Consider the following 19,158-nt stretch of genomic DNA (forward strand, 5'->3'; position numbering starts at 1 on the left):
GTTTCACCACTAATATGAAGGAGCAATTCAAATAAAAAAGTATTGCACTTAAAAATATAAAAATGGGAAATAAGAAATTCTTCAAGGAATGATCTGACAAATCTTAACATGCTGTATTAATAGCTGCAATAATATTACATACAATTCTTAGTAGGCCACAAAAATAAGATGCATAGAATATACAGTATATACTAAAACATTTTATTTCGCGCTTTCTGCCCTTTTGCTATGAATTAGCATAATTACGGTAATGTATATGGGCTACATGCTGGTCTGCACGTCTCCGGTACTTTTGGAGTTGGCTTCTTTAGGCTGAATTTAACTAGATACAAAATGCTGTTTATGAGTTGGCATTTCCACTGATTTAGTCGAATGTCAAACGCACCGGATATGAATGTGCCGGGGCTACATATGATAATATTAATTATCAGTTGCATTTCCCTCTGCGTGCTGAAAATGCTTGTTGCTTAGACCTACACCTAAAAACTCAATGCCATTTCATAGGACTGCATGCAAACATATAATACCCGTCACAGTAGCTCTGCTCTCAAATGTGTTTCTGTCACACTTGGTGCCATAGTGTAACTCGTATTGTGTAAAAACGATTAAAAAATATACCCTACAAATTGTAGGCTACAATTAAGATATTTAAAAGAAACATGGAAATCTCAACTCCCAAATGTTTTCATGGTGTTCTGCAGAAAGCTAAAGTGACCCTGATGAAGTTGCCAAAATGACCTGCTTCTTTTGTGACAAACTGTTTTACACTGCACCCTTTCTTTTAATTGTGATCTGCACACAGCAAGGCTGGTGAATGCTGTGTCCACAGCTGCACCGCTCCCATACATCCACTAGATGTCAGCAGTAGCCTATTAAAATGATGAGAATGCTGCTTCATGCAGGATCTTCCGGTCATGTTCCAGTCACGTTACATATTGACCAAAAGCCTTTTAACTGTACATTTGACACAAAAACATGAAACGCACACAGAGGAGAAGGACTGTTTAACAGCTAAAGTCACCAGAGGACTGATCAAGTGTGCATGGTGAGGGCCTTACTTTCAAGACAATGCTCTCAACCTCCCCCAGTGACACTTTTAGATGCATCCAGAGAGGGGTTGGGGGTAACACTTGTGGTGGATTGGGTGTGGGGGGAGGGAGGTTAGTGACCTTGGTCTTGGAAAAAGTCTTCCATTTCTTAGAATGCACTTTAAAGGGCTCACTGGGAAACAGGACTTTAAAAGGTGGTTGCTAGTGGAAAACGGTTCCACAGGATTACTTTTTTATGAGGTTGGTGATCATGGAAGGCCAGTTTGTGGCCAGTGAACCCAGAGTGAGTCATGCCCAGGTCCAGGATGCGACCAGCTGTTTTCCAGTTGTTCAGTCCAGGGCGGAGCAGAGAGCAGAACGAGGAAAAGAGACCTCATTAAATGCTGCCGGTGGTTGAAAAATTCCACGATTTCACTAACTGGGGAGGGGGATCAAAAGGTCCTCTGCGATGTTGGCTGTTGAGATGGCTTTCCAGTTGCGGAAGTGCATGTGTTGTTTCAAACGAGAGAGGAGGGGTGGGGGGGAGGGGTGAGAGGTCCATGCGGTCGGATACGCCAAGGTCACTGACCTGTGTGTTGTTAACTGGAACCAAGTCAGCGATGACCAGATCCAGTATGTTGCCATGTGGCAACATCAACATGCATGCAGCAACATTCAGGTTCAGACATTGCACCAGACCCAGGTACTCAGAAACCTGAATACCTGGAGATACTGGAGACATCTTTACTGATCAATATTCAGATATGTATTAGTAAAGATGACTATAATTTGTATATTTACAAAGACCCTTCTACCTTTACAAAGCTTAAAACATCTGAATTGCGTAGTGAGATGAAAATAATAGAGAGACATCATCTTCAGAGAGGTGGAGACCTGATCCACTTTATTGATTGGTCTGAACTCTTGTAATAGACTACTAAGAGACATTGTGCGATACAAACATTGCATTTCAATATCATGGGATGCATGGGGTTTCAAGTCTCAAATTAAAACAAACAAAAAAAGTCACCACTCGGTGTTTGACTGATGGAGAGCTGAAAAGATGCACTAATTCTTTTCTGGCTTCATTTTTTTTTTTTTTTTTAAGATTCAAGTTTTGTAAACTTTTTTTTTTTTGTCATTGCCGTTGTAAACACTTGACATCCCATCGAAATGGGATGTATAACATTGATGTTGAAAATGATAGAAAACAAAAGATCTGAAACATCCGTGAGGACTTGAACAATTCTAAATCAAAAATGAAAAGAAAAGCAAGGAAAATATCAAGTTTAGAGCAGGTTGTTGTTTTTGTTGTTAAGCGAAGCAAAAGCTGAGGGAAGCCGAAACACTTACAACGTATCTGAAAGAACTTGTCCTTATCAATGTTAACCGAGTGGAATTCAAAATGGAAAAGCTTCATATTCGTTGACAAATACAGTTGATATTGATTCTGGATATTAAGGAAACAGAGATTAAATGGTTATGGCCTCGCCACGATGGCAGTCCTCAGCTGCGAGTACCATACGCAGAAACTAACTGCTAATGCAAGTGTCACACTAGAAAAACCATGTACCAGCTACCAGACAGGAACTCCACCTCCAGACTTCCATGCGTCATGGGCAAAGTCAAAGCACATCTTGTCAGTACAATCCTCTGCAGAAGCTTGAATAAGTTATACATAGGTAGTATGCTTTTGTCGTCAAAGATTACAAAGCAAAAAGAAAAAAAAAGTGCAACAATGGTGCAGACCATTTCGTTTATGTTTGGTTAGTTTTGTCTTTTCGTCGAGCAAAAGGACAAATTACACTGAGCTCAGATTGCTGGGACAGTATCAAAAGAAAGAGAGAGAGGGACTACAGAAACAAACAAATAGAAACATCAAACACCGACGTAGATCTCTGAGAAACGAGTTAAAGCTGCCTTCTTTCTTGAGCCACAAGGCATGGCAAATCTGTCTAAAAAAAAAGGTTCCTGACATACTTTAGTTACCTTGACAACAACGTTGCAGAGCAGAATATCCTGCACTGGTTGGAAACCATAGACAGCTGCGCTGGTCACACTGTGTCATACAGTACACAACATGGTCAACTTCACCTTAACACACTGGCTCAATTACAGAATTCAGATCAACATGGGGGGCCCTAAAAGTAGTCATTATATGAGGAACAAGTCGGACAACCTCAAGCTTATTCACCTGTTTCACTCACTTGCTCTGACACCCGCGTTCTCAACTTGTTCCGAAAACATCTTTGTCTGAATAAAAAAAAGGGTGACCAAAAATTATTTCTTGTATCCTCTAACAGCGGATCTGTGACGCCCCTGCATCATCTCCACAGTGTTGCAAAGACAGGCATCAAATGACAATGCAATAAAATAAAAATAAAAATGTTAGCATGTGTGTTTGTTTCATTCACTTATGTCCACAATGTTCAGGCTTTGGTGGTGCTTGGTGGTTGGTGGATAGGACCTAAACGTCTCTGTGCGCCACGCGTCTCAATCAAGTACAAACCACAGGTCTGTCTCTCAGCTTGTCTGTGGTGGTAGGGCGGGGTATAGGGGGACAGGGAGAGACCAACTGTGATATTCAAGATTTAACACCTCCTCCTCCTGTTCAAAAACAAAGTGGATCCATTTAAAAGCAACAATAAAAGGAGAAAGAACGCATTTAAGAAAAAAAAAGAAGAAAGAAAAAAACACTGCAAAAGGTTAATCTATTTACATACAATGATTTTTCTTAAAGACAAAAGCATTTCTTTACAGAAATCAAAAATTCAAGAAATAGTCTTTTTTTTCTTTATTTCTTTTCTTCTTCATCGTTAGCTTTTATGTCTTCCACTCAGGCATTTTCCGACACGCTGTGTGTCCAGGCCTGTCCCCGAAAAAAAAGGAGTCTGTGCCCAAGACCTCAGCCTGTCAGAGGCGGCTGCCTTTCTCTCAGCTGCCCACCAGGGGGCGCTGTTGCACACAAAGCCACCCCGGGCCCCCTGCGCTCGCTCCTAAACTCTGCACCAGTGAGTGAGGATAGTCCTGGGAGAGGAAGAGAGGGTGGTGGGGTGGTTGAGGGCAGGCCAGCCTCTGCTCAGCCCTCCTCGGGGACGGGGGGGGGGGGGGAGGGGAAGTGGGGCTCAGTCGTCGCTGTCCGACAGGGTCTCGTACTGCTCCGACAGCAGGGGCTCCCGCTCCCACACCAGCTGCTGGGCGCCCGGGGCGCCCCCCGGCACAGACTGCTGCTGCTGGGCCTGGATGGAGGGCGAGGCCATGGAGGTTGGCGGGGTGCTGTTCAGCATGCGCATGGTCAGGGGGTTGTAGGGGAACTGCATGGAACCTGGAGACAGAAAGGGAGGGGGGGGGGGGGTGGGGGTGAGGGAGTACATTTCGAGAGCGGGTCCAGTTAACCGCGTGTTGAATCTGTCGATGGTGTTGTGGTGAGCGAAGACCCCGGGGAGGGGAGGGGGAGATGAGGAGGATGGAGGGAGGGGGGTTACCTGTGGACGAGGGCCTGTCTTCCCAGGTCCAGGCCGGGGCCTGCCGGTGGTAGTCTCCCTCGGAGTGGACGGACGACACGGACGAGGGGCGCTCCCCCCCTCCCGCGTACGCCTGGCCCGGGTTGGGCGACTTGGACTTGCGGCTGTTGGTTTTGCCCTGCAGCTTTTGCTTGCCTGGTCGACGAGGAAGAAGAAGAAAAAAAAAATGTCCTTAGCCGACATCACAAAACCGGTCATTACATGTATATTTATGGACGTATGCATCATGGAAACGGCCCCCTCGTTAGGCTGGCTTGGATGAGGACAGGCCTGGGTGTGTGTTGGGTCTCTTACCCATGCCGGGTGAAGGGTTGGCCTCCTGGCGGGCCTCCCCGCTGGGGGCGTTGGAGCTGGGCGGAGCGGCCCCTCCCTGCGGCTCCTCCGGCCTCTCCTCCAGGTTGCCCATCAGGGCCTTGCGGATGATGTCCTCCAGGCCCAGGTTACTGGCCGGGTCGCTGAACGAGTGGTTCCTGGGGTTGATGCCGCCTGGAGGACACGACAGCGTAGGCAGAGATGACGGCGAGAGAGATGAGACAGAGAGAGACAGAGAGAGAGATGAGAGAGACTACAGGGTACAGCGTGGGACTGGAAATGCCTGTTTGTTTGTGTTTGTTTTAGAGCAGGAAGGGGGCGACGCTTAGGGGGTGGGGGCGACTCTTACTTGAGCTGGTCACAGCTGGCAGATTGAAGATCTCTGTGCCTGGTTGCGCGGCCCCTACGGACAGCAAAACGATCGTTTACTAAATGTCTGGCGCCCGAACTAAAATGGCGACGCAGCGCGATGAGTATTCACAATCGTAAATACGGGGCTAAACCGCAACGCCGCGGAGGTTCGTTCGCCCCTCCGCAGCGTGTTCTCCACGAGCGTCCGTTGAGAGGAGAAAGAGACCCCCCCCCCCCGCGCTTACCGATGTCGGAGTCGCCCACGCCGGAGGAGTTCCGGAACTTGCGGATGATCTCCTGCTTCTTGGACTTGACCATGGGAGAGGTGCTCTCCAGCTTGGTGAAGAACGAGGGCAGGTAGCTGCCGCTCCCCGGAGACCGCGAGTCGCCCCTGAAACCAGAGAAAGGCCACAGGGGGGGAGGGTCAGGAGGTTCACTGGGGTTGGGTGCCCCCCCGCTGGCAACAGTCCCCCGTTTCCACCCGCCCGGGGGGCTGCCTGCCTGCCAAGACCCCAGGAGCACCACTCTGCCCAGGGGGACGACGGCAATCGGCTCTCTAGTGCCAGGCTTCAAATATCAACACTCACATGTGACACATACATCATCTGTCATGTAGGTCAGACGTCTAATATTTTTCCAGAGTCAATCGGGTTCAAAAATGCCAATCGAAGCAAAAGGCCTTTTGGGCCCCCCGGGGGGAAGGGGAGGGGAAGGGGAGGGGGAGGGAGAGGGCGTACCTCATCTCTGGGTTGTCGTTCTCCCGCCTCTGGGGCTGCGGGGCGCTGGCCTCGGGCTTGTCCATGCCCGGGTAGCTCTGGGGAGGGGAGATGGGCTCGTAGCCGTCCATCTGTCGGCCTCCCCGGTCCGGGGACTTGCCAGGCCTGGGGGAGGGTGAGAGGAGGGGCAGAGGGAGGGAGAATATGACGGAGAGGACATCCAGGTCTGGAGGTGCTGTGATGGTGCGGGGGAGGGGGCAGAGGCTGGGCTGCCCACTCGCCATCACCCCCGTGATGGATATCGTTTCAAAAGAAATGCATGCATACAATGTCTTTTTACCGATGATTTCTTGACTTGCCCAATAGCCAATCCCTTATTCCCTTATCCATTTGACGGTGATATGAAATGCACCAGCCATACTGCTTCATCCGGACTTTACCTGGCCTTGGGCTTGTCGGGGGCGTTCTCGGGGGACAGCCTGCTGGGGGGCCTCTGGTGGTGGGGGGCCTGGTTCTCCGGGCTGTAGCGGCTGGGGGGCTTGGCGCGGCCCAGGCCAGAGCTGGAGACCGCACTCTGGAATGTGGTGGTCGCGGAGGAGGAGGAGGTGGTGGAGGATGGAGGGGGTGGATCCTGGTTCCGGGCAAAGTCCTGGGTGATGATGTGCTGTGGAGGAGACGGAACGTTCCGGAGGGGGGTGTTTACTGGAGCTGTTCTACAGAGCGTGTCTGTTTAGGGGTGGAGGTGTGACGTGCGTGCGAGCGAGCGAGCGAGCGCGCGGCGTCTTACAGAGATGTGGTCGGCCAGCGTCATGACCCGGTGGGTCTTGGGGACCTGGGAGTACGACGAGTCGGCCTGGCCCGGGGGAGGGGCCTGGGAGCCGGGCTGGGGGGGCTCCCCTGCTGGGCGGTAGCGGCTCATGTCGAAGACGTGACGCATGCCAACTGCAGGGTTCCATACGGAGAGAGAGAGAGAGATAGAGAGAGATAGATAGACAGAGAGAGGGAGAGTGTTGGTTGAGTGAGTAGCCAGCCGTCAATCTATATTTGTCTCTACGTTAACAGGAGGGAGTGGTCAGGTGACCAGACGAGTGTGTGTGTGTGTGTGTGGGGGTGAGGGGGGACGGTGTCACCCACTGTACTCGGATGACAAGGTTATTGAGATCGCGGGTTCTTTAGACACTGGCATGTTTACTCAGTATAGCTACCAGCCCGATTTAGCCCCCCGCCGTATTCGCCTACATTCAACAAAGCGGTTGGCGTAAAGCCAGTATCTATCTGGTATCTATATGCAGTCGTCTGACTGCAGGGTTTGGGGGGGGGGGATGCCGGACTCATTTAACCTCACATAACTCCCAGAGGTGTTAGGCTAGCGTGCCGCGAGAGCTTCGTGGGAATTTGCCACGGAAATCTCCGGACATCTCCGGAGCCCCATACCGGGTCTGCCCTGGTCCCTCTCCCCTGCCTATCCTGTCACTCTCCAACTGTCACCAACCAACGCAGCAGAAAAAGCCCCGAAATCGATCCGAAATGTAATCGATCCCAACGATGTATCATTCAGTTCATTTTAAAAACGGAATGGAGCATAATTGAAACTGCAGCTGATGGTGTGTTCTCTCTGTGGATGGTAGCCGTGCTTGACCTCTGACCTGGGGGCTGCGGCGGCCTTTCCTCCTGCTTGTCCTGCTGGGCCTGGGCCTGGGGCTGGGCCGGGGAGCTGGCGGGGCTGATCACCTCGATAGCTGCCCCGCCGGCCGCCTCGTAGCGGTTCGACGACACTGCGGACACAGAGACGCGGCGGTCAAACCCTTGACCCTCGCGCGACAAATGAATTGCTTCGACCGTTTCCGGGAGGCTCCGCGCGCGGCGCCGACTCACGGCTGCTGGACGAGTCGGAGCTCTGCGAGCCCCGCTCCCGCGCGTCCTTGTCCGAGGCGATCTGCCGCGTGATGATGACGTCGATGAAGTTGGCGGCGGTGATGGTGGTCTTGCCGCGCGTGCGCAGCTCCTCCTCGATGCGCGACTTGGAGGGCGGCGTCTTGTCCTTGCCGCCCGTCCCCGCCGGCTCGCCATAGGCCGGGTGCTGCTTGCCCCCGGGCATGGAGAGGGCGCCGTAGGGAGACTGCATGGAGCGCCGCTCGGCGTCCTGCTGCTCGCCAATGGCGCGGCGGGCGGCGGCGGCCGCGGAGGAGGACATGTCGTCGTCGTGCTTGCCCTCCTTGGCCTTGGCCACGTCCATCTGGGGCGCCGAGGCGGCGGCGTCCACCAGCGCGGCCAGGGCGTCGGCCGCCGTGCTGTAGCGGGAGCCGGGCTGGGGCGCCTGTGCTGCCGAGGGCCTGGAGGGAGGGAGGGAGGGAGGGAGACCGACACACAGCAGGGGGGAGGGTCACATGCCTGATGGAGGGGTTTTTGAATGAGCTCAGGGTGAAGCGGGCAGGCCCTGGCCCATCGACGCCAAGCCGACCGGAATCCTCACGGCCGCCCTGAGGTGAGGTGCACGCTCAGACTTACATGAGGGAGGTGATGACACTCTTGCTGTTGGTTCCCTGGAAGATGCTGGGCCGCTGCTGAACCACGCCTTCCGGCGTCCTCATGGAGGGGGAGGGGGAGCGCAGGTAACCGCGGCTACCGGGGCGTCCTGGCTGCTCCGCACCTGGACCACACACACGCACACACACACACAGAGACACGCACGCGCAGATTAATGACGGATTCAGGCCGAGAATTGCCGGAGGCCCACCGTGTCCCCTCTGAGCACACGAAGCCCTCTCACCTCCTCGCATGTAGTCGGTGGCGGCGGCGACGGCCCGCTCCCGCTCCCTGTGCTCCCGTTCCCTGTGCTCGCGTTCCCTGTGCTCGCGCTCCCTCTCCCTGTGCTCCTTCTCGCGCTCCTTCTCGCGCTCCCGGTGTTCCCGCTCGCGCTCCCTCTCCCGCTCGCGCTCCCTCTCCATGGTGGCCGCCGTGGCCGCCAGGTGGGCTTGGTGACCTGTGGACGGGGGGGGGACGGGGGGGGGACGGGGGGAGAGAGAGGAGAGAGAGACACGTAGGGTTCACACACCGCCTCTGGTCTGGGGCCGAGCGGGGCTCACAGCCAACCTCCCTTTCCCACCCCCCACACACCCCCGACCAGCCGGGGCCCCCCCACCCCCGGACGAGACGAGCCGACGTTCACCCGGACACAAGCGCAGGAGCGCTGCTCCGCCTGCTTCGGAGGCGTGCCGGGCCAGCGATGGGCCTGGCCACTTTGTGTTTGTTGTGAAAAAAGGGTCTTTGCTAGGGGGGGGGGGGGGGGGGGGTGCAGGGCCGCGTGCTTCAGGGGCGGAGAGGAAGCAGCAGACACTCATGTCGGAGGGGGGCAAGGAAGGGGGTTAGGAGAGGGGAGGCGGAAAGGGGAGGAGTCCTCACCTGGAGATATGGAGGCTGGGTTGAAAGCCCTAGGAGGGAAAGGGGGCTGAGCTCCGGGCATGTAGGTGATGCGGTCCAGAGCGGGGCTACCTGTCCCCCCAGGGTGAGGCAACAGGATAGTTGGAGGCATCTGGGCTAGATCAATGATCCCTTTTACAGACAGGAGCAAAGGGCCAAGGGTGAACAACAAGAACCAAACCAAATCAGTCGTTTGAGCATGAACACCACAAATACACCTTGCGTTTTTTGGGGGGGTTTGTTGTTTCTGTAACCCACCACCTTCTTCTATCGGGGAGTCCTGCGTTAAAGGTTTGGAGGTCAACCAATAGGGCTGCACTGGTTGTGGGGTAGCGGTCACTTTGTTAAGTGGCGACCACCAATGACTTTCAATCGATTCTCTGTGACCGGTCCCAATTTACAAATCGAGCATGAGCCGAATACGCTGCAGCCGACCCCTCCCTCCCCCCTCCCCCTAAAAAAAACTGACTATACGCAAGTTGTCTGGGTCATTTGCTTCTGGGGGTCTGGAAAAGGTTGCCACTGACTTCCTAAGGACACCGGAAACCCCTTGGCCTCTCCGCTCCCAGCCCGCGCAGGAGGGGAGGTGGGGGTGGGGAGAGGAGGGGGGGGGGGGGGGGGGGGGAGAGCTGAGGGGACGAGTGGAGGTTGGGGCCACGGCGCCCCCCCCTTACCTCTGGCCCCGGGAGGGTACGGGAGGGCGATCTGCTGCTGCTCCCGCGGCGACAGGCCCCGGGGTACGTCGGCCCGCGGGATGACCTGCATCTGCTGGGAGGTGATGTAGTCGTTGAGGATGGTCTGCCGCGTGTTCTCCATGGTGTACAGCTGGTAGGTGTTGTGGTAGCCGGTCGGCGACGCCTGCCTGGGGAACATGTAGGCTGCTGCCGCTGGGGAGGGGAGCCGGGGGGAGGGGAGGGAGTGAAAAAAAAACGCAACAGCATATGAACAGGAGGTTTTTTTCCCCTGATACCGATCTCTCTCTCGCTGACGTCAATGGAGCGGCCGCGTGGTGCCTATGAATGAGACCGCCGAGCTCTGATTCCGTGGAATCACCCCCCCCCCCGCCCCTCCGCCCAGGGGTCCTACCTGGGTCGATGACCCTGTGGAAGGCCAGGGTGGCCGGGTCCAGGTGCGGGGGCAGGTGGGCCCGGTACACCTCCCCGGGGACCCCGGCCCGGTGGTGGGGGTCGAAGGGGCTGTGCGAGGGCATGGGCTCCCCCTGGGAGACGGGGGACTTGGCCGGCACGCTGTCCCGGTGAGTGGGCGTCTTCCGGTCGTGGGGAGACGGTTTGCCGGAGCTCATGCCTCCTTGGTAGGGGGGGGGGACAGAAGACCTACTGTCAGTACACGACGACACCAACCGACAGCCTGAGGTTATAGCATCTGCAGCGGCCGCAGATACAGGACTGTGCGAGTCTCAGGCAAGATTTTTCACGTGTATACTATTTATATATTCGATTTATATATGTATTATACATGATAACAATACGTATTTATTACATTTAAATTGGAGGGAAAAAAAATATGTATCAATGTAAAAGTGCTTATGTTTATAAATGTAGAGGTGTTTATGCTTTCCATGATTTCTAACAGCATTTGAGCTGTACTGGGGGGAGGAAAAAAACTAACAAGCAATGAGTGCCTAAGACTCGTGCACAGCCCTGTATGTGAACGTCAGGCGTCCGCGGGCAGGCGGCCGTACCCTCCTGTGCAGCGCGGCCCAGCATGGGCGACCCCCGGGACATGGAGCCCGTGCTGTAGTTGACGGGGGTGCGGCGGGCGCTGGCGTCCTCGTACATGCCCGGGCTGAGCTGCGACTTGGCCGCCTCCTGGTGGGTGGAGCGCAGCACCGACGTGGCCGAGTTGACCACGGAGGTGTGGCGCCCGCGCTGCTCTGCCGCCGCCGCCGCCGCCGCCTTGCCCTCCTCGTACTTGGCCCGCTCCATTGCGTCCAGCTGGGGCAGGCCGTGACCCATCTTCCCTGGGCTGGTGATCAGGGACTTGACGTTGTGCTTGATGGCCGGCTGGCTCAGGGGGTGACCCTGGTGGGGCGGCCGGGGGGGGGAGGAAGGAGGGAGAGGGGGCCGTCAATGGCTGGCTGGAGGACTCGTATACGACATGGAGCTCCACAAACACATTCCGTACGCGCTCTACGCACAGCGTGCGCGTGCAATGACTCACCTGCGACATGGCTCCTTCCATGGCGGCGTGGCGCCGGCTGTCGGCCATGTCGGGGGTCTTGCGGCTGTCCTGGCCGGGCTGGTCCTGCCGGGGGATCTCGTGGATGGAGCGGCCCATCTCCTTGATGGTGTTCACGCCCCCCTCGTAGGGCTTGCCCTTGCCGATGCCCCCCTCGAAGGAGCGGATGGGCGGGCTCTCCCGCTTGATCTGCTTGCCGTACTTCATGCTCTCCTCGTAGGCCTCGGCCGAGGTCCTTGGGGTCCCTGGGGGGTGGGGGGGGGGGTGGGGGGTGGAGGGAAACACTGGGAGTCAGGTGGCCGAGCGGTTAGAGAATCTGCCTATTAATCAGAAGGTTGTCAGTTCTATCCCCGGCCGTGGCAAATGACGTTGTGTAAATGAAACACGGGCTTGGGTGAAAGGGTCCGGGGGGGAGAGAAGGATGAACGCCGTCTTCCTGCGGCGGATCTCCTCGCCACGAGTCGTTTGCTGTTGTTGTTGTTTACCTTGCATGATGGACCCGGTCATCATCGGCCTCTCCTTGGAGTCGCCGTGGGGACTGTCTCTTGGCAGCGCTCGGCTTATCAACCCTGGGAGACACGCGAAGGAATGCTCCGTGAGCAAAGAGTGCATCGTTGAACACACAAAGACACACACACACACAGAGGCAGACACACACACAGACAGACACACGCACAGACAGACAGACACAAAAACAGACAGACACACACACACACAGACAGACAGACACAAAGACAGACAGACAGACACACACAAAGACAGACAGACAGACAGACAGAAAGACACACACACACAGAGGCAGACACACAGACAGACAGACAGACAGACAGACAGACAGACAGACAGACAGACAGACAGACAGACAGACAGACAGAGAGACACAAAGACAGACAGACAGACAGACAGACAGACAGACACAGACAGACAGACACAACGGCAGACAGACAGACACAAAGACAGACAGACAGACAGACACAAAGACAGACAGACAGACAGACACAAAGACAGACAGACAGACACAAAGACAGACAGACCTTCAAATGGGACTCCCTCTCTGCCCGGGTGTCCCCTGGCGAGAGGCTCCATCATGTCGTAGGTGCGTTTGAGCTCGTGGCTGGTCCTGGGGCTGCGCGTGGCCTCCCTGGGATTCTTAATGGCTGAGGACACAGGAAACCACATCGTCACCAATCACGACGCGCCGCTCAGAGCCCCCCCGCGACACCTGACCGGTCGAAAACAAGCTCTCTAGGGCACAACTGGCAGGGGGTTGAGGAACACGCCTCGGTGTGTACCTATCTGATTCCTAAGCGAGCGCTCTTCGTGTGTGGCGGGTAAGCTCGCTAACTTCGTTTGCCCGTCGCAAAGCCGGCTAAGCCCGGGGGCTTACCGTCGTAGGAGAGGATGTGTCCGCTCTTGCCCTCGTAAATGACGTGGCCCTTGGCCAGCTGCTCCCTGGCCTTGTCCGGGCTGCCCAGCTCCTCCGTGGCCAGCTTGGTGATGGTGCCCTTCAGGAGGTCGGACGCCAGGCTGGGCTGGGGCAGGGCGGGCGTGCCCTGTGGAGAGAGAGAGAGACAGAGACAGAGACAGAGACAGACAGAGACAGAGATAGAGGTCAGCACCGAGGAGACACCTTCCTGATCCCTGCTTACGACAACGTTGCGGGAGAAAGGGGAAAAACTCAGAGAGAGTTTGTGTGTGTGTGCGCGCTCGCAGCGCTGTCGTACCTGAGTGATCGATCCTCTGAACGGCAGCCCCTCGGCACCCACCTTGGCGGGGTTGCCCCGGGAGATGCCCCCGTCCTGCATGGAGGTCATGGGGCCTCCTGGATGAGGAGGGGGGGGGGATAGAGAAGAAGAGGCGGAGTTTAGCTCGTGTGCGTCCGATGAGCGTCGGCGGAGTACATTGGGTCAAAGGGGCTTAGGGAAGGGCGGAGGGCGGGAGCCTCGGAGGTCGCTTTGCGGTGAGAAGGCGTGAAGACCGCCGTGGGTGGATCCAGGGGGCCTCTCTCTCTCTCTCTCTCCCTCCCTCACCAGAGTGCCACATTCTGACAGGTCTGTGCAAACAGGCTACGGAGGCCTACCTCCTCCACTCGCCGACCCAGCTCCTCATCCCCCTAAGCCCTGACCACTGGTAACGTCTCGTGGGTGAGGAGAGACTGGGGGGGCGGTGACACAGACAGACAGACAGACAGACAGGGCTGGTCGATGGCGGACACCCACCTCTGACGACGCCCTCGTACTGCGCCCTGGAGAGCAGGCCCTCGGGCTGGGCGCTCCGCGGCGAGCACTCCTCCTGCTTGATGTAGGACGCTGGGGGAGGAGACGGGGAAGAGAGGAGAGAAACGGTTCAAAAACAGGGGGAGGGTGAAGTCTGACGCTGGGTTACACACGGTGCCTGGCCCGGGGCGGACGGGGCAGAGACCCAGGGGGGAGGAGGAGGTCGTACCGGGCTTGGAGGGCTCCTGCTGCCTGGGGAGCCCCAGGGAGATGGACCCCACCGAGCTCTTGGTGCCCTCGGGCCCGTACACGGCGTGCGAGGGCAGGTAAGTCCCGGGAGTCCCCTGGAAACACACGAGGGTCAAAAGGGCTTCGATGGCATTGCGTCCCTGGGCAGTCCGGCGGATGATCTGAGAGCTGTGTCCGTGTGTGTGTGTGTGTGTGTGTGTGGGGGAGGGGGGGCGTGAAGGGTTGTACCTGGGATATGGAGCCCCCCTGGATGAAGGATGGCTTGTCCGTAGGCTTGGTGGTGGGAATGAGGGGAGGAGGAGACGGAATGTTGGCCGGCCGGCTGTGTCTGGAGAAAGTCACCCTGACGCCCTCTGGCAGGCCCTGCACCACCTGGTTAGGGGCCGGGTGGAGCACTGCAGGGGGGGGGGGGAGAGAACAGATAAACTGAGGAGAGAGGACACAGGACTCTGCGAACTTCCTGCGGGTTGGGACTGCTAGTTCGAGAATGAGTGGCACGCGAGAGCCTTCAGCGCAAGCGCCGTCTTCTGCCAGGTTGGAACTAGCCGACACGTGGGGGGGGGGGGACTGAACCTCCCCTCAGATAGAGCCGTGACTGCATCGTCGGAGAGGCGGCCTCGTGCGTGGACGGGGGGAAGGGACGGGGGGGGGGGGACAGAGAGGTGGACGTGGTGGCACACAGGTGCAAGCCTGGGGAGATCCTGAGAAGGCCCGCCAGCCCGCCCGCCCCCCTGCCTGTCTGTGAGCTCAGGACCACAGCCTATACCGGGGAAGGAGGGAGGACTGGAGGAGGGAGAGAGGGAGGGAAAGAGGGAAAGAGGTAGGGAGGACTGGGAGGGAGGACAGGGAGGAAGGGAGTGAGGAGGTAGGGAGGGAGGAGGTAGGGAGGGAGGAGGTAGGGAGTGAGGACTGGGAGGGAGGAGGTAGGTAGGGAGTGAGGAGGTAGGGAGGGAGGAGGTAGGGAGTGAGGAGGTAGGTAGGGAATGAGGAGGTAGGGAGGGAGGAGGTAGGGAGTGAGGAGGTAGGTAGGGAGGACTGGTGGGAGGGAGGGAGGCAGCTGACTAACTGGATACAATACAGACATGGTGACCTGCCAGGAAAAAGCACCGCTGCACTTTACGAAATAAAAAATGCAAATACGGTCTGTGAGAGCTCCTTCCCAAAGGGGAGCCTGGCGTTTGCATCTGCTTGCCTCACACCAGGGAAGATAAGACAAGCAGCGAGTCCATGACGGAATACTGACAGTGTCTGGTTGCCTGGGAGACCGTAGGTGGCATCAATATTCATTCATGGAAGGACAGAAAGGGGAACAAGGCCAGGTTTTCTACCCGACATTATAGACAAACCGACCAAGGAAAAAATCATACTCAACCAAGGATGACTCATTTAAACATCAAACTACTAAAAAGCCAATGTGAGCCAATGTTAAAGCCAAACTAAACCAATACAACCAACCAGGTTACCGACCAACTTATCAACCAACCAACCAACCCTACACAACAAGCTACAAGTCCTCTTTCCAGGGGACAACCACTCCAAACAACAACACCAAACTCCCTCAGGCCTTCAAATCAACAGAAAAATCCGGAAAAGGAGGAGTTCAGCCAAAGAAGCTGGGCGGAGGAGACAGAGGAGGGGTGGGGGGGTACACACAGACAGGAAGTGCTGAGAGGGGGGGGCAGGAAGGACGGTTAGCTACCTGGAGGCACACTGTAGCGCGAGGCGTTGGCGGTGTTGGGGTCGGGCTGGGGGGAGGTCTTGCTCAGCTCCCTGGGGGAGAGCCTGTAGGGGGAGGCCGGCCGGCCGGCTTGGGCCTCCTGCTCCAGAGCCAGCTTCATGTCATAGGACATGTAGGGGAAGGGCTTCCCTGCAGCACACAGGACACACGCATGAGAACGCACACGCAACACGCACGCACGCAGGGGGGGGGGGGGGGGCGGGGGTGACACGCTCGCACGCATGAGAACAAGGACACATGCAGGGGGGGGGGGGGTTACACACACACACACAGGAGGGGAAGTAAAAAAACAAACACAGGGTAAAAAAAAATGAAATGAACAAAAACCTACAGATTCCTCCCATAGCCTCCATCTATTCCACCCACATCTCCGCATCACAGGGAGCCTCCGCAGTCAGCCTGCCTGCCAGGAGCCTGCCCTCCTCACAGCACCAACACCAGGTGCTAAAAGCACTGGGTGTCCAATCAAGCACTATTCCCCCCCCCCCCCCTTCACACCTTAAACACATCATGCCACGTGTGTCCTTTGAAGCTGAGAGGCTGGTCTGTCCTACTCTGTCTGTCAGCCCTGGGGGAGGGGAGGGGAGGGGGAGGGGGAGGGCGAGGGAGGGAGGGAGCCACACATTGCTCCCTCAAAAGTCACAGGTACTAACTCCCCCCCCCTCCCCCCTCCCCCTCGTCTTGATCGGAGCTCGGTGTTCACATCAGCGGTGAAACAGGGTCAAGCTAACATCGTGTTCCTGTTTGGGCTCAGTCACATTCTGCAGCAGTGTGGACTCGCATCTCCGGTGTTCTTTGTCGTTGTTGACGTTAAATGAAAACGAAGAGGCTCAGGAAAAAGAAAAAAAATACGACTATAAATAGCCAGCTGCTGGGTATACGGTGTGTGTGTGTGTGTGTGTGTGGTACCTTCCCGGTCCAGCACGGTGGGGCTGCGGGTGTGGAAGCGAGGCTCCTGCCTCTGCCGCTCCTCCTGGTGAGCCGACTCGATCTGGTGCTGGAACATGGCGAGCCCGCTGAGGGGCGTCACCATGGGAACGCCGCCGGGGCTGAAGGGGCCCGGCACCTACGAGGGGAGGAGGGAGGGTGAGACGCCTGGTTGAGCGCGACGCGCACAGATACCATTTGGAACTAATGCCCCTTCTACAGGGACGGAATCACACGTGGGTGACTCGCAGGGGTCAGAATGAAGGAGTTTCTATTCTAGTGCAGGGTCTTTCAACCACCCCCCCTGCCCCTGCCCCCGCCCCCCAGGAGACACCACACAGTCAGAAGAGAACAGGGAGGGGGGGGGGGATGAGACCCAAAGCCGTGCACTTTTCAGACGTGTGGTCGGGATGAAAACTGTCGAGGGAACACATGTGAATGAGCATGCCAGTCTGATCCCCCCCTACCCCCAAAACGCATCCAGGTTACCTACAATTCCAACCGGGGGTGAAAAACAGACAAGCTCGACATAACGCAAGAAGATCACCCCCCCCCACCCCACCCCCCACCCAACAGCAGTCAACCACACCCCCCACCGTTGACGTGACACACACCAATCTCTCACACCAAACGCCGACACACAACATCACACAGCCCCCAACCACAAGGATGATCGGGGGGGGGGGGCAAAAACCTCAATCAAATGTTGGCCAATCATTGACGGGAATGAGGGGGGAGGGGGGGAGAAAGGTGCACCGGCGCGGGGGGACTCACTTGACGGGCCGGTTGGTCTAAATGAGCCATGCTTTCACCCTGCTGCAGCCTGCCTCCGTGCTGCTCCGAATGGGCATATCTGATAGAAAAGTGGGGGTTGCTATACTGACTGACCATGGCTGGGATGTCAGCGGCGCGCTGCTGCAGCTGCTGCATGCTGAGGTGGGCCTGCTTGGCCGAGGACACCACCACTGAGCCTGGGGGGCTGAGGAGAGAAGGCTTGTCCATAGAGAACATCCTGGGAGGGAGGGAGGGAGGGAGGGAGGGAGGGAGGGAGGGAGGGAGGGAGGGAGGGAGGGAGGGAGGGAGGGAGGGAGGGAGGGAGGGAGGGAGGGAGGGAGGGAGGGAGGGAGGGAGGGAGGGAGGGAGGGAGGGAGGGAGGGAGGGAGGGAGGGAGGGAGGGAGGGAGGGAGGTACAAAACACGCTTTCAGGAAATGGTTCGGTGTTTCATGGTTTTTTTAAACACGGGTTGTTTGTTAGGTTTGTTGGGGTGAAAGTGTGTGTTGTGGCTGTGGGGGGGGTGTGGTTAGTGACGGGCGCCTCGCTCACCCACGCCTCTCGGGCTCAGCGTCGCCGTCCTCGTCGGCGCTGCACGTGGCGCTCGAGTCGTTGTCCGACGGGCCCTGCCGCTCGCCATGCTCCCCCGCCCCGCCGCCGCCGCCTGCCTTGTCGGCCTTCTCCTTGGCCTCGGGCTCCACCTTCACCTGCACGGGCGGGGCCGTCATGTCCGCGTCCTGTGGCTCGCTCTTGGGGTGCACCTGGCCCTCGTAGGCCGCCCGCGCCCTCTCCTCCTCCGGCCCGCCCTCGGGGCTCTTCTCCAGCTTGACGCGCAGCTCGCCGTAAGGGGCCTCCGGGGGGCCCTTGCCGTCCGACGCCGCCGCCTGGCCCTTGTCCTGCTCCGAGCGCTGGGAGCCCTCGGAGGAGGCGCCGCCGCCGCCCTCGCCCCGCTGGGCGTCGCCGCCCTTGGACGGGTCGGCCTGGGACGGCGAGGGGGCGCTCTCCGTGTCGGAGCTGTGGTCTCCGCCTGAGGGGCACAGCAGAAGACACCCGGGTGAGCGACAGACGCACACAAAACGTCAGCCATGCTGGTTTCGAAGGGCTACTATATGCAAAAGGGGACCCCCAAAATGGCTTCTCGACAGTGATCTGGTTTTTTGGAGCTGCTGTGTGGGTATACTGCACAACTGTTGGGACTGTGGCCTGTTTGCATCGTCCGCAGCTGTTGCCATGGAGACTGGCATCAAACTGAAGTGAAGGATGAGAGGATCTTTGCAAAGTCTCTTTACGCTACGTGGATCAATGCCAGTGTGCAACTGACAGATCTGAAAAGGGTTTTTCAGGAGCTGAAAGTGAATTCCATTCAATCCGCGAAGGTCAAGACGAACAATGGGAAACGTGTCTGCTTGAAAACGATTCTTCGGCCGCAACAACCTTCCCCCTTGAACACCCCCCCCCTCCCCCCTCCCGCCTACGTGCCACGGCGGGCCGAGCGATAGAAAGACCTTGGGGGGGGGGGGGGGAGAGGACATTTGGATTTCCTTGAGAGGCGCAGAGGTAAAAACGTGCGAAAACAGCCCCGTTCCCGTGACCTCACGGGCACGATCCATCTCAATCTGAAGTGTCCCATCGCTGGGGTGAGAGGACGCCCACCCTGCTCGCTGACAGACAATTTGATGCCTTTGCCAACGATCACCCCACCCCCT

The 19,158-nt window shown here is 57.2% G+C and overlaps 1 protein-coding gene across 7 annotated transcripts in view; it reads right to left on the reverse strand.

Annotated features, from left to right (window-relative positions):
- Positions 1 to 1,905: 1,905 nt before the first annotated feature.
- ncor1 (nuclear receptor corepressor 1) overlaps positions 1,906 to 19,158 on the reverse strand; it is a 46,874-nt gene continuing 29,621 nt past the window's right edge. For 4 of the 7 annotated variants that reach the window (XM_084697748.1, XM_084697747.1, XM_084697754.1 and 1 more), the window contains 28 exons: positions 18,005 to 18,479; positions 17,455 to 17,692; positions 16,663 to 16,819; positions 15,715 to 15,882; positions 14,244 to 14,410; positions 13,996 to 14,110; positions 13,770 to 13,859; positions 13,275 to 13,372; positions 12,938 to 13,103; positions 12,585 to 12,707; positions 12,036 to 12,119; positions 11,533 to 11,795; positions 11,054 to 11,393; positions 10,438 to 10,659; positions 10,026 to 10,238; positions 9,334 to 9,483; positions 8,702 to 8,914; positions 8,440 to 8,581; positions 7,807 to 8,264; positions 7,578 to 7,706; positions 6,719 to 6,873; positions 6,372 to 6,595; positions 5,953 to 6,096; positions 5,461 to 5,606; positions 5,214 to 5,267; positions 4,847 to 5,038; positions 4,514 to 4,687; positions 1,906 to 4,353 (listed from right to left, as the gene is read on the reverse strand). In XM_084697748.1, coding sequence (XP_084553874.1) covers positions 4,154 to 4,353; positions 4,514 to 4,687; positions 4,847 to 5,038; positions 5,214 to 5,267; positions 5,461 to 5,606; positions 5,953 to 6,096; positions 6,372 to 6,595; positions 6,719 to 6,873; positions 7,578 to 7,706; positions 7,807 to 8,264; positions 8,440 to 8,581; positions 8,702 to 8,914; positions 9,334 to 9,483; positions 10,026 to 10,238; positions 10,438 to 10,659; positions 11,054 to 11,393; positions 11,533 to 11,795; positions 12,036 to 12,119; positions 12,585 to 12,707; positions 12,938 to 13,103; positions 13,275 to 13,372; positions 13,770 to 13,859; positions 13,996 to 14,110; positions 14,244 to 14,410; positions 15,715 to 15,882; positions 16,663 to 16,819; positions 17,455 to 17,692; positions 18,005 to 18,479 — 5,300 coding nt within the window. In that variant the 3' untranslated portion in view covers positions 1,906 to 4,153. The remainder of the gene's footprint in view (positions 4,354 to 4,513; positions 4,688 to 4,846; positions 5,039 to 5,213; positions 5,268 to 5,460; positions 5,607 to 5,952; positions 6,097 to 6,371; positions 6,596 to 6,718; positions 6,874 to 7,577; positions 7,707 to 7,806; positions 8,265 to 8,439; positions 8,582 to 8,701; positions 8,915 to 9,333; positions 9,484 to 10,025; positions 10,239 to 10,437; positions 10,660 to 11,053; positions 11,394 to 11,532; positions 11,796 to 12,035; positions 12,120 to 12,584; positions 12,708 to 12,937; positions 13,104 to 13,274; positions 13,373 to 13,769; positions 13,860 to 13,995; positions 14,111 to 14,243; positions 14,411 to 15,714; positions 15,883 to 16,662; positions 16,820 to 17,454; positions 17,693 to 18,004; positions 18,480 to 19,158) is intronic. The other 3 variants (XM_084697749.1, XM_084697751.1, XM_084697750.1) reach the window with 3 other exon arrangements.

This window comes from Hypomesus nipponensis, chromosome 5 (assembly GCF_054491055.1).
Source record: "Hypomesus nipponensis isolate SF chromosome 5, ASM5449105v1, whole genome shotgun sequence".
Classification (NCBI taxonomy): domain Eukaryota; kingdom Metazoa; phylum Chordata; class Actinopteri; order Osmeriformes; family Osmeridae; genus Hypomesus; species Hypomesus nipponensis.